We start from the raw sequence: 13,480 nt of genomic DNA, 5'->3' as shown, positions 1-13,480 counted from the left end.
GTGGCAAGAATACCGTAGTAAATCATATCAAAAGCTTTTTCCTAAACTCAGGGTATCTACAAGTTAATCCATATCCTCAGCACCAGTTATCTCACGATATAATTTAATTTGGTTGGTCAAGCATGACTTGCCTTTGGTGAATCCATATTGACTGTTGTTGATCACTTTCTGCTCCTCCAATTGTTTCAAAATAGATTTCTTGAGGATCTGTTGCAGGATTTTTCCTAGAACTAGATAAGGCTGCCTGGTCTGTAGTTCTCCATATCCCCCTCAATCCCTTTTTTAAAGATGAGCATTATATTTGCCTTTCTCTAAAGGTTTGGAGCCTGATCATCATGAGTTTTTAAAGATAATGGCCAATGGCATGGCAATCGCACCAGCCAACTCTCTCAGCATACACAGATACATTAGATCCAGCCCCATTTGTGGGGCAAGATTTAGAATCACACACTTTTTGTACGGGTGTGAACCCAAGTAATTTGTAACATTTTATATACAGTAGAAGTCATGTTATCCGGCACTCAGATAACCAGTATGCCCTATCAACGTGGTATCTATAGGGGCTGGCTGCCAGAGCAGGGCAGAGCAGGATCAGCTGCCAGACTGGCAGCCCTAGCTCAAATATCAGATATATTTGATTATCTGGTAATCCCAGTTCCCTGGGGGTGCCGGATAATAAAACTTGCACTGTATATGTTTCTTCCTTGCTTCTGTATCCCTTGGAGAGAAAATATGTGTTAAAAATAGATTCCTTTGAGAACAGAGTGCCTGTAGTCCAAAATTTATGAACAATCCTGTGAAAACAAACCAATAAATGCATCTGACAGAGAAAAATTATTGAAGTATGAAAAATAGATTCCAGCATTAAGCTTAGTTGTACTGGTTTAATTTTCCAGTCTTCCCTTTTATTGAATTTTTTTTCTTTCAAAACCTGTTGTTATTTCTGAAGTTTAAGAGTTTCATAATAGCAATAAATTATAGTCCTGAAAAATACAACTGCAAGAAATACTGGAAACGTACAGTACTATATTTGACCACCTTCTGTTCTCGATCCTACTCCCCTCGATCCATAAACAGACCACAATGAGTGAATAAATATTTAAAATATTTACTTCTGGTTTAGGGTATACAGTCTCTCATGTGAATCCCATATTGCGGGAGGAATCTTGTGCATAAATGAGTGAAAATTCTGAGAATATTCAGTTAAAAGGGAATAACAAGGTCTCCAAGTCCAAACAAGCCAATTGAAAAAACTGGTGCCATTCTCTACCATGGAAATACAGGGCAAATTAGAAAAAAGAGAAACATAATATTCCTTCTAGTCACTAGATGACGACAAAATTAAGTTTCAAACTATAATATGACAAGATTTTAATTCAGACCAAAGGAAATCTTTATAGGAACTGTCAGTTTTCAAATGCTTGGCTTGGCCACTGTGGTGAAAAACTGGAAATCTACCTGAAGATCCTGCTAATGCAGAATGTAGCCACCCTCTAACTGTCTAATGCATTTGGCATGAATAATATCTGTATTGAGCTGCTTTCTAGTCCTGTATATTTTGCAGCTTGCTTAAGGATGCTGGTGGCCTCTAAAACCCGTAATAAATTGGAACATAATTGTTTGAGGAAAGCATTTCTCTACCTATGCCATGGCTGTTAAGATTACTTGGGAGATGTTCTTCTTTTCCATAATCTGAACGCTCATTACAGTGAACTCTTTCATATCCGACATTGTATTATCCAGAACTCTCAAATAACTGTCATTTTAACCACAAGTGAATTTTAACAGGGAGAAAGCTGTGCTAGTCTACATACTATTAAAACAAAAAAGCAGTCAAGTAGCACTTTGAAGACTAACAAAATCATTTACTGAATAGTAACGAAGAGGAAGCCGTGCTAGTCTGTACACTATCAAAACCAAAAGCAGTCAAGTAGCACTTTAAAGACTAGCAAAATAGTTTATTAAGTGAGCTTTCATGGGACAGACCCACTTCTTCAGACCATATCCAGACCAGAACAGACTCAATATTTAAGACACAGAGAACCAAAAACAGTAATCAAGGAGGACAAATCAGAAAAAGATAATCAAGGTGAGCAAATCAGAGAGTGGAGGGGGTGGGGGGGAAGGTCAAGAATTAGACTGAGCCAGGTATGCAGACGAGCCCCTATAGTGACTCAGAAAGTTCCCATCACGATTTAAACCATGTGTTAATGTGCCGAATTTGAATATAAAAGCCAGCTCGGCTGCTTCTCTTTCCAGAACGGTGCGATAATTCCTCTTCAGTAATGCACATACCTTTAGGTCATTGACAGAATGCCCCATTCCATTAAAATGTTGACTAACTGGTTTGTGGATCTGGAGTGTTTTTATGCCTGTTTTGTGCCCGTTGACCCTTTGTCTAAGGGAGTTAGAAGTCTGTCCAATATACAAAGCATCTGGGCCTTGTTGGCACACGATGGCATATATGATGTTAGTGGAGGAGCATGAGAAGTGCCCGTGATTCTGTGAGTAACTTGGTTAGGTCCAGTGATGGTATTTCTAGAGAAGATACGTGGACAAAGCTGGCAGTGGGCTTTGTTGCAGGGAAAGGTGCCAGGACTGGTGTTCCTGGGGTATAGACTGTGGCTGTTAGTGAGGATCCTCATGAGGTTGGGAGGTTGTCTGTAGGAGACAACAGGCATGTCACCCAGAAAGTCACCCAAAGTCAACCTTTGAAATGAACCAGATCCCTCTGGCTTAAAATAGAGCACATAACCTGTCAAACTGTGACCCTTATTGTATCACCCAGGCCAGCAACTCTGCGCTGGCTGTATGCAGTGTTGTAGCGGTGGTGTTCCCAGGATATCAGCAAGCCACGGTGGATGAGATAATATATTTTCTTGGACCATTTTTTTGTTGGTGAGATGGACAAGCTGTTACATCACACACGGCTCTTTTTCAGGTCATCTTGAGTTCTGTGAGTCTCAAAAGTCGTCTTCACCAGCAGAACTTGGTCCAATAAAACATACTACATTAACCTCCTGGTGTCTCTTAAATTTTCTCTTGGCTATCAGATTGAATTGCCATAGAATTTGCAGTTGGCTAGACATCTCTCTGCAGCCACCCAATATAGCAGGGCCCCAGATGGCCAGCAGGGAGAGCAATGATAACTGGGGGAACATGATGTGCCACAGCAGCTGCCAGCTGCTCTAAGAACACAGAGGCAAGTAACATTGTGTTTTGATTGGTGTGGTGGAAGCGAGAAGCAGTCCCAAACCTGCAAACGTGTTTGAAATACTTTGAATTTGGCCATTAATTTAGAAAGCAAATGTGCAGCTTGAACCGTAATTTTACATTAATAATGGAATTTAAAAAGTTACAAAAAACTAATTTAACATTAATGAAATGCTCAAGGGGAAGAGCGAACTTTAGTAATTATGGATGTGAAGAACTATGATTTCTGTCAGGTCAGTATTCCCATTTGTGTATAATTAAATGTTTTAATTTATATGAATGACATTTGATATAATGTGTGTTTTGGGAGCTCCGATAAAGATCATGAATTTAGCGCATTATTGCTTGGCAATATGATTCCCTCTTCCACTTCAAGTTCTTGTAATTTAGCCAGATTTTTCACATAGTGCCAGTTCTCTTTTCTGTCAAAATGCATGAACATATGTTAGGACTCTTTAGGTAGTATAAGAGTAAACAAAGTGTGTCTGCAATCAGAATTACAAATCAAGGTACCCTTAGATTTCAACGTCTACAAACATATGGGTGCTGATTCATTAGACCTTTGCTCCCCCTATATGTATATTTGTACATAAACAAATATGTAGTAAACTGAGCAAGATGATATGCTGTTGATGTGACCTGCAGTTCTTATTCAGATGAATTCACACCAATGCCAATTTTGCCTACATAAGGGCTACTACAGTAAAATTTGCTTAATCAGAATGACCTCCAGAAATATGTTTTTTTTTATTGCCACTTAATCAGAATTCCCAGTTAATGGATGATGATATTTCAACAGTAATGCTGTCCATGAAGCTGAAGATGTAGAAATATATAACTTGCCATACTGAGTCAGACTGGCTATCCAGCTAGATCAGAATCTTGTCACTGTCATAGGCTAGTACCAAATCCTTTAGAGGAAGGTCCAAGAAAAACCTGAAGTAGCCACTTATTATTTAGCTTAACTAGTTCCTTGCCCAATCAGCTGCTTGTCTCCTACTCATTCTGTTGCAGTGTCCTGCTAAGCTAGTCTGTGTTCCCTCCACTCCGCTGCCCAGCCCTAGGTTCCCTCTCCATTGCTTGGTTCCTTGTTCCCATCTCCTTCCCTTTCCCCCTCATGAGTGTCTCTTTTCCCCTCTGCATTTGAATCAGGCAGCTTCTGTCTCCATTCTGTTTGGGTCCAGCAGCAAGTCACAGAGCGAACAAGAGCTTCCATGTTCTCAGTTTAGTTGACCCTCATCAGCCCAAAGCTGTAATTGGAGGGAATGTGCTATTCAGCCCCAGGTTGGTGCATGCCCAGTAAAAACAATTTTAGGGAATTTAGCTACTTAAAATGAACATGTATGAATCAACATTTTTTTTTTCCAAAGGCTTATGATTTGCTGTGGGTGGGTGGGTTTTCACAGGGCCAGCAAAAGGCACACCCTTGATGTACAGGTTACTCCCCTACTAATTTCAAGTCCCTGCTCCAAAGCATAGAGCAATACAGTTGTTCAAAGAAAAATCCATTAAAATATTTTAACACAGGAAATGGTATATTTTCCTTAATTTTTCTTGGCAGTTACTGAAGTATTTTGGCTAAAAACTTTTTGGTGAAAAAAATCAGTCTGAGGTAGAGATCTGGCATAAGAAATGTCAGTCCAAATAGTTCGATTTTTAGCCAATTTGTAAACGTCTGAAAAGAGAAGGTTATAATGGGAAGTTGTTGTGTAACCTTAATAATCAATTATACTACCCCCCACCCTTAATAATGAAAAAACTTCTGCTCTTTTAAGAGACAGGAGGGAAGGTAAAATACTGTGGGGAAAAAGTAGAGTAAAAATGTAAGCAGGAGGGAAGCAAGCAACTGGTAAAAATAATTGACTGATAGAAAGGATTTGTTGAGGAGCATATTAATAAATTCAGAGGCTTCCTGAGTGTGTCCAGGCAGAACAGCATGTGCCAGAAAAGAGCAGGTAGCAAGAAGGTAAGATGTGGCCAGGTTTTGAAACTGATAAACTGTAACAGGGGTCAGCAACCTTTCCAAGGCAGCATACCCAATTTTGACCTTTTGACTACTATGTATGGTCTGAGTGCCTGAGATACTTTTTGAAGACACTAATAATCCTACATACAACAGCTTCATTAATAAATTAATTAAGATGCAGAGCTTTACCATTTAGGTGGTGGTTGGTAGCATTAGCTGGTCTTTTGTTAATCCACAGGAGCAGGGTTGCCAACCCACAGAAATTTCATTTACAGGCAAAATGGGAAAAATTTACAGACAAATTTTTTACAGATATAATTTTTATCCTATATTGAGATGACATAAATGGCCAAAAGTAAAAAGTAATCCATTGTCATTCATACATCATACATAATGTGGATAAAATCACATAGATCACATGATTCACCACGGAGCTAAATAAACAACTAAAACATCCAAATTCCACAGTAAAATGGCTGACGCAGCACAGAAGAAATTTAATTGCCATAGAATAATTGCTGTTTTTTGAAATTTTATTGCACTTTTACGAAATGTGTGGACACTTAAATGTGTTTACAGATTTTGCAGACACAACCAATTTCAGCCATTTTTTTATGGGCTGTCCATAAATTTACTGATGGTTGGCAACCCTGAGAGAAACGGCTTTGAGCAAGCTCCTGGCTGCATGGGGGGGAGAAGGTGTGGCTGAGCTTCCACCTTGCGTGCCAATGAAAATTGGTTCACATGCTGCTCTTGACATTTGTGCCAGGGGTTGCTGAACCCTGAACTAGAGTGTGCTCCAGTGGCTAGGAAGGGTTTGGGCTGGAGAGGGTTTGGGCAGCTTGGTGGAACAAGTTTTAAAAGGAGTTTTGCTTTTGCCTCTCCCTTCTGCACTCCTTTGTTACTTAGGAAGAAATAAGAGATTGGTTGGTGTTACGTGTGTGACTCTATTTAGCCTGGAAAAGCATTATCAAAAAGGAGTAATTTGCAGTCTTTTCTGGAGATTCTGAAGTCATCTAAATGCCTTAGGAATCTTGTTCCTTAGCTGATCCCCCCTCAATTTAGGAATGTTTTGTCCAAAAAACTCACGTACTGTACTTTGTTTTTGATACCTGCATTGTCTGAGAAGCACTGTGGCAGTGGCAGTTTGTAGATGGAGATGTGGTCTGTAATGTAGCTGATACGTTAATTGTTCTGCAGATTAGGTCAAAAGTCTTAAATTGATTATAATACCATTTGGTAAGACAGTAAGATGTCGTGGGTCTTGCTTTCTGGGTTAATTACACTTGACTGCATATCTCATTCTCCACTGCAGTTGTTGCCGTGATAAAATACTGCGGTGCTTACAAGAGTTCAGCTTTTTGAATGAGGAGCAGCTGGCTCAAACTCAGTCCAGGCAAAACCAAATTTTTCCTGGTTCGGAACCTGTCGTTTTCTTGTGCTCACACACACGTACCTACCTTCCTTTGGAGACTACAGCTCCTGTTCATCAAAGTGGTCTAGGACCTCCAGGTCCTGTCTATCAGTATGTTTGGATGACCAGATAGCATGAAGCAACTTAGAATGCCTTCTTTATCTCCCAGCTTCTTATAAAGTGCTATCCCTTTCCCCAAAGCATGACCTGCAGACTGGATTGCAATAATTCACTATAGTTAAAGCTGAATTTGAAAACACCATAAATATTCCTACTGTTGCAAAATGTGGCCACTTGTCTCTTCCATGGTTTAGACTGCCGTGAGCAAACTACAAACAATGCGCTACTCACACTTCTCATTCCCATACCAGCAGCCAGGTGTAAAATGGTTCATGTGAGCTTTAAAATGGTACAACAATTCTATTTCTGTAATACCAGTCTTTCCTCACCCATCACCTCTGTGTTTTGTCACTCACACTTACTGTATCTATTTACAATTTAGGCTATAAAGTCCATTGATAATCTTGCATTCTATCTTCCAAGAAGCACTTTTCGAAGTTGTAATGTCCTGATAATGAGGACAATATTGGGAATTTTTGAGGTCAACAATTCTAAAGAAATCTTTTGGTTTGTCAGCGCTCTAGTGGCTAATTCCTTCATGATTATTTACTTTTATATTGGTCAAGATACATTTAATATTGTTCTAGCTGTGTTGATTCCATGGTATTACTGACAAGGGAGGTTAGGTAATACCTTTTATTGAGTTGAGCTATCTTTCAAGCTTACACGGTGCTGAAGAAGAGCCCTGTGTAACCTTGAAATATTCTTCTCATCAACACAAGTTGGTCCAATATAATATAACAAATATTACCTCACCAACCTTGTCTAATAATGAGATATTGTCATGATTCCCTTGCAAGTTGAAATTTTCTTCACTTTGTGATGAGTCAGACCTTTAAAGTTTGTGTAGCATTTTACAATGAACAGAATATTTGAAGGTTTTCAGTTATTCCCTTATTTTGAAATGTTATTTTATTATAATTAAAACTGTCTAATTATCATAGCTTGCCCCACATGATCAATTTTTGTGTTTGTGTGCTCTGTACTGAAGCTGGATAATGCGGATGAACAAGCTGCTCAGATCAGACGTGAACTAGATGGACGTCTACAAATGGCAGAACAGATGACGAAGGTAAATGATTGTCACTTTCTTGCTTCCAATTTTAAATGGTGTGAGTGAGTGTGTATGTGAACACAATATACTCTTCTAAATATTATAGCCATTAACTTTTTAAAAGGCAGATTAAGCAAATGAGGGCAGTTCTACTGTGCATCAGTTTGAAAGAAAAGACTAGTTTCAGTCTAGCGCATGTGCATATGAGCACTTGCACGTGGTCTTTCTCTCTCCCCACATGCACAACTCCATCCTTGATAAGTTATATTTAATGTAATCTGATTCTGCCATAGTCATCAAGCTCAATGGCAGAGAAAAGAGAGAGCAGGCAGAATTTGCACCGATGTGATGGTGGTGTGTTACAAATTTCGTATCAGCATGAGCACAGGATGATTTTGGCATTACAAGTAACAAAGCCATCAAAGAATTGTGCCAACCATCCTAAATGGTAGTGGATAGGTTAGAAAGAAATATTTTATAAATGTTTTAGAAAATTGCATCTACTTTTATATCCTTCAATAAATGTTCCCTCTAATATTTTTCCACCCATGCATGGAATAAACTGTATGTGCACTGAGGCCTGCATGGATGAGCACCACCAGTGGAAACACGAGCTGCCAGCTGCAGGTGCTCTGCTGATCAGCTGGGTGGTATTTGAATCTCTCTGCGTGGTTGCTCAAGTGCTCAGCTTACAGGCAACGCTGCCCAAAAGCTAGAAAGCCAGAGCAGAGTGCACCAATGGACATCAGTAGGGTGAATAGGACAATTAATGAAGAGCAGGCTAGTTCAGGAGAGATTCCCAGACTCAGCTTGCTATGGACTAACCATTTACGTAGACAAGCACATATAATTACTATGGCCCAGATCATGTCCTTCCATATTAACTATAGGAGGAAGATAGGAGGGAATAAATCTCTGCCTTTGTATCACAGGCCACATCACCCCATGGTTGGGGATGGGATTTCCCAATTGCAGAAAGAGCAACATGAGCTCCAGAAAAACCTAGTATTCCTTACAGGGCAGTGGGCCTTGAACAAGGAACTTCTGTACAAGGTCCATCTCCTGTAGCTCCCCACCTCTTGCTAGAAGGAGTACTACTGTTACATTCTTCTGTACAAGATGTGGACTAGTCACAGAGCTTGCTTATACACAGCAGCTGTGTTCCCCATTGAAGTTAGTTTTAAAATGGCATTTTTCCACACAGTGCCACCAGCGTAATGACTGAATAGTACAATATAGTTTACCATTCCACTACAACAACAATTTAAGACTGACTTCTTGAGCTCAGGGGAATTTTGTAGTGTGTAAGGTATTTCCAGATGGCTTTTATTGTTGACTGTCAAAATTAGGAATTATTCTTTCCTGGAAATCTGGCTTTTTTTTTTTTTTTTTAAAACCAGCAGTAATCTTACTTTAAAAAGACAGAGCTACTGTCTTCAGTGATCAACATATATTTTTAACGCTTCCCCAGGACATATTTTAAGATCTGTCCCATTGTTCATATTAAAAAAATTGTATACTAATTTTATATTAGTTTTCATAATCATATACCAGGTATATATATTCATAGAATCATAGAATGCTAGGACTGGAAGGGACCTGGAGAGGTCATCAAGTCCAGGCCCCTGCCCTCATGGCAGGACCAAGTACTGTCTAGACCATCCCTGATAGACATTTATCTAACCTGTTCTTAAATATCTCCAGAGATGGAGATTCCACAACCTCCCTGGGCAATTTATTCCAATGTTTGACCACCCAGACAGTTAGGAACCTTTTCTTAATGTCCAACCTAAATCTCCCTTGCTACAGTTGAAGCCCTTTGCTTCTTGCTCTATCCTCAGAGGCCAAGAAGAACAAGTTTTCTCCCTCTTCCTTATGATACCCTTTTAGATACCTAAAAACGGCTATCAGGCCCCCCTCAGTCTTCTCTTTTCCAAACCAAACAAGCCCAACTCTTTCAGCCTTTCTTCATAGGTCATGTTCTCTAGAACTTTGATCATTCTTGTTGCTCTTTACTGGATCCTTTCCAGTTTCTCCACATCTTTCTTGAAATGCGGTGCCCAGAACTGGACACAATACTCCAGCTGAGGCCTGACCAGCGCAGAGTAGAGCAGGAGAATGACTTCTCGTGTCTTGTTCACAACACACCTGTTAATGCATCCCAGAATCATATATTGCTTTTTTTGCAACAGCATCCCACTGTTGACTCATATTTAACTTGTGGCCCACTATAACCCCCAGATCCTTTTCTGCCACACTCCTTCCTAGATAGTCACTTCCCATTCTGTATGTATGAAACTGATTGATTGTTCCTTCCTATGGGGAGCACTTTGCATTTGTCTTTATTAAACTTCATCCTGTTTACCTCAGAACATTTCTCCAATTTGTCCAGATTGTTTTGACCCTATCCTCCAAAACAGTTGCAACCCCTCCTAGCTTGATATCATCTGCAAACTTAATAAGTGTACTGTCTATGCCAATATCTAAATTGTTGATGAAGATATTGAACAGAACCGGTCCCAGTACAGACCCCTGCAGAACCCCACTTGTTATACCTTTCCAGCAGGAGTGAGAACCATTAATAACTACTCTGAGTCTAGTCATCCAGCCAGTTTTGCACCCACCTTATAGTAGCCCCATTTAAGTAGTATTTGCCTAGTTTCTTGATAAGAATATCATGTAAGACCATATCAAATGCCTTACTAAAGTCTAAGTATACCACATCTTCCGCTTCTCCCTCATCCACAAGGCTCATTATCCTGTCAAGGAAAACTATCAGATTGGTTTGACATGATTTGTTCTTTGCAAATCCGTGCTTGCTGTTTCCTATCAGCTTACCACCTTCCAAGTGTTTGCAGATGATTTCCGTAATTACATGTTCCATTATCTTTCCTGGCACGGAAGTTAAACTGACTGGGCTGTAGCTTCCTGCATTGTTCTTATTCCCCTTTTTATAGATGGGCACTATATTTGCCTTTTTCCAGTCTTCTGGAATCTCTCCTGTCTCCCATGATTTTTCCAAAGATGATAGCTAATGGCTCAGATACCTCCTCTATCAGTTCCTTCAGTATTGTAGGATGTATTTCATCAGACTCTGGTGACTTGCAGACATCTGACTTTTCTCAGTGATTTTTAACTTGTTCTTTTTTTATTTTATCTTCTAAACCTACCCCTTTCCCACTAGCGTTCACTATATTAGGCATTCCTTCTTCAGACTTCTCGGTGAAGACCGAAACAAAGAAGTCATTAAGCATCTCTGCCATTTCCAAGTTTCCTGTTACTCTTTCTCCCTCCTCACTGGGCAATGATCCTATCCTATCCTTGGTCTTCCTCTTGCTTTTAATGTATTTATAAAAAGTCTTGTTTCCCTTTATCCCTGTAGTTAATATGAGCTCATTTTGTGCCTTTGCCTTTCTAATCTTTCCCCTGCTTTACTGAGTTGTTTGCCTATATTCATCCTTTGTAATTTATCCTAGTTTCCATTTTTATATGATTCCTTTTTTATTTTGAGATCATGCAAGATCTCCTGGTTAAGCCAAGGTGGTCTTTTGCCATATTTTCTATCTTTCCTATGCAGTGGAATAGCTTGCTTTTGGGCCCTTAATAAAGTCCCTTTGAAAAACTGCCAACTCTCCTCTGTTGTTTTTGCCCTCAGTCTTGCTTCCCGTGGGACCCTACCTACCAGCTCTCTGAGTTTATCAAAATCCACCTTCTTGAAATCCATTGTCTTTATTTTGCTGTTCTCCCTTCTACCCTTCCTTAAAATTGCAACCTCTATGATTTCATGATCACTTTCACCCAAGCTGTCTTCCACTTTCAGATTCTCAATCAGTCCCTCCCTATTTGTTAAAATCAAATGTAGGACATCTTCCCCCCGGTAGGTTTTTCAACCTTCTGAAATAAGAAGTTGTCTCCAATGCAGTCCAAGAACTTATTGGATAGTCTGTGTGTCGCTGTGTTAGTTTCCCAACATATATCTGGATAGCTGAATTCCCCCATCATCACCAAATCCTGGGATGATTTTGTTAGTTGTTTAAAAAAAAGCCTCATCCACCTCTTCCACCTGGGTAGGTGGCCTGTAGTAGACTTCTTACAGGACATCACCCTTGTTTTTTACCTCTTTTAGCTTAACCCAGAGACTCTCAACACATCCGTTTCCTATGTCCATCTCCACCTCAGTCCAACTGTAGTTTTTTAATATATAAGGCAACATCTCCTCCCTTTTTCCCCTGTCTGTCCTTCCTGGGCAAGTTGTACCCTTCCATACCAACATTCCAATCATGTGTATTATCCCACCAAGTTTCTGTGATGCCAACAGTGTCCAATCGTGTATTATCCCACCAAGTTTCTGTGATGCCAACAATGTCATAGTTGTATTTATTTATTAGCACTTCGTTATTCCTGCTTATTACTCATACTTCTTGCATTTGTATATAGGCATCTAAGATATTGATTTGATCTTCCCTCACAGTGTGCCCTGACCCTCCTTTTTCTCTGCCATTATAGCCTGTGCTCCCTCCTATTTTTGACCCATCTCCCAGGTCTGCATCTTCTCTACTTACCCATGCGCTTTGCTCCCCTGTCCCCGTTGAACCTAGTTTAAAGTCCTCCTCACTAGGTTAGCCAGTCTGTGTCCAAATAGGGTCTTCCCTGTCCTCAAAAGGTGAACTCCATCTCTGCCTAGCAGTCCTTCCTGGAATAGCGTCCCATGGTCAAGGAAGCCAAAGCCTTCCTGGCGACACCATTTATGCAGCCAGGCATTCACCTCCAAGATGCACCTGTCTCTGTCTGGGCCCCTACCTTTGACAGGAAGGATTGAAGAGAACATCACCTGCACCCCAAACTCCTTCACCCGTACTCCCAGAGCCCTGTAGTCACTCTTGATCCGCTCAGTGTCACACCTCACAGTAGCATGAGTAGCATGGGGTAATAATCAGAGAGCCAGATAATCCTCAACAACACCTCCGTAACATCTCAGAGATGGGCCCCCGGCAGGCAGCATACCTCTCGAGATGAAATGTCAGGGTGACAGATGGGTGTGTCTGTTCCCCTCAGAAGAGAATTGCCGACCACCACCACTCTACGTTTCCTCCTCAGTGGTGGCAGCTGCCATCCCTGCCTTGGGGGTATGAGGCTTCTCGTCTGCTGTATGGGGTGATTCCTTGTCTCCTGTATCAAATACAGCATAGCGGTTTCCTAGTACCACAGTGGGAGTGTTGGGAGTGGGGGGGTGGAGCGCTTCCTGCTGCCAGAAGTAACCAGCTGCCAGTGTCCACCCTGAGCCATCTCCTCCCCCACCAGTGGTGTGTCAGCAGTCCTGTGTACTGGGACAGCTACCTCAGCTGTCTCCACATGAATACTGTCCAGGAATTGTTCATGAATTCGGATACTCTTCAACCTACCCACCTCCTCCTGTAGCTCTCGCACTTACTACCTGAGAGATTCCACCAGCAGGCACCTTTCACACTGGATGCTTCCCCCATCCTGGATATCAGTAAGTGGGAATTGCAAGTCACATTCCTTGCAAAACCACACCAGGCTCTGGGTAGAGGCATCCATGGTCAGGCAGGCAGTCTGGCTACAGGCACAGGCAGAGGAGACAGAAGCACTGCTGGCACAGGTGTTGTGGGTCTTCCTGACCATTGTAGGCCTCCCTTTGTGGAACTCCCTCTTAAACTCCCCTGTCTGCAGCCCCCTGTCCACTTCATTCCTC

General features: G+C 41.0%; 1 protein-coding gene across 3 annotated transcripts in view; it reads left to right on the top strand.

Annotated features, from left to right (window-relative positions):
• The window catches only part of CADPS2 (calcium dependent secretion activator 2), a 565,755-nt gene that overhangs the window by 214,239 nt on the left and 338,036 nt on the right, over positions 1 to 13,480 (top strand). For all 3 annotated transcript variants that reach the window (XM_075015102.1, XM_075015094.1, XM_075015112.1), the window contains exon 4: positions 7,705 to 7,785. In XM_075015102.1, coding sequence (XP_074871203.1) covers positions 7,705 to 7,785 — 81 coding nt within the window. The remainder of the gene's footprint in view (positions 1 to 7,704; positions 7,786 to 13,480) is intronic.

The sequence above is a fragment of the Carettochelys insculpta genome, chromosome 1, assembly GCF_033958435.1.
Source record: "Carettochelys insculpta isolate YL-2023 chromosome 1, ASM3395843v1, whole genome shotgun sequence".
Taxonomy (NCBI): Eukaryota; Metazoa; Chordata; order Testudines; family Carettochelyidae; genus Carettochelys; species Carettochelys insculpta.
Note: the sequence above shows the minus strand (reverse complement) of the source record. Positions and strands in the feature narration are given on the sequence as shown.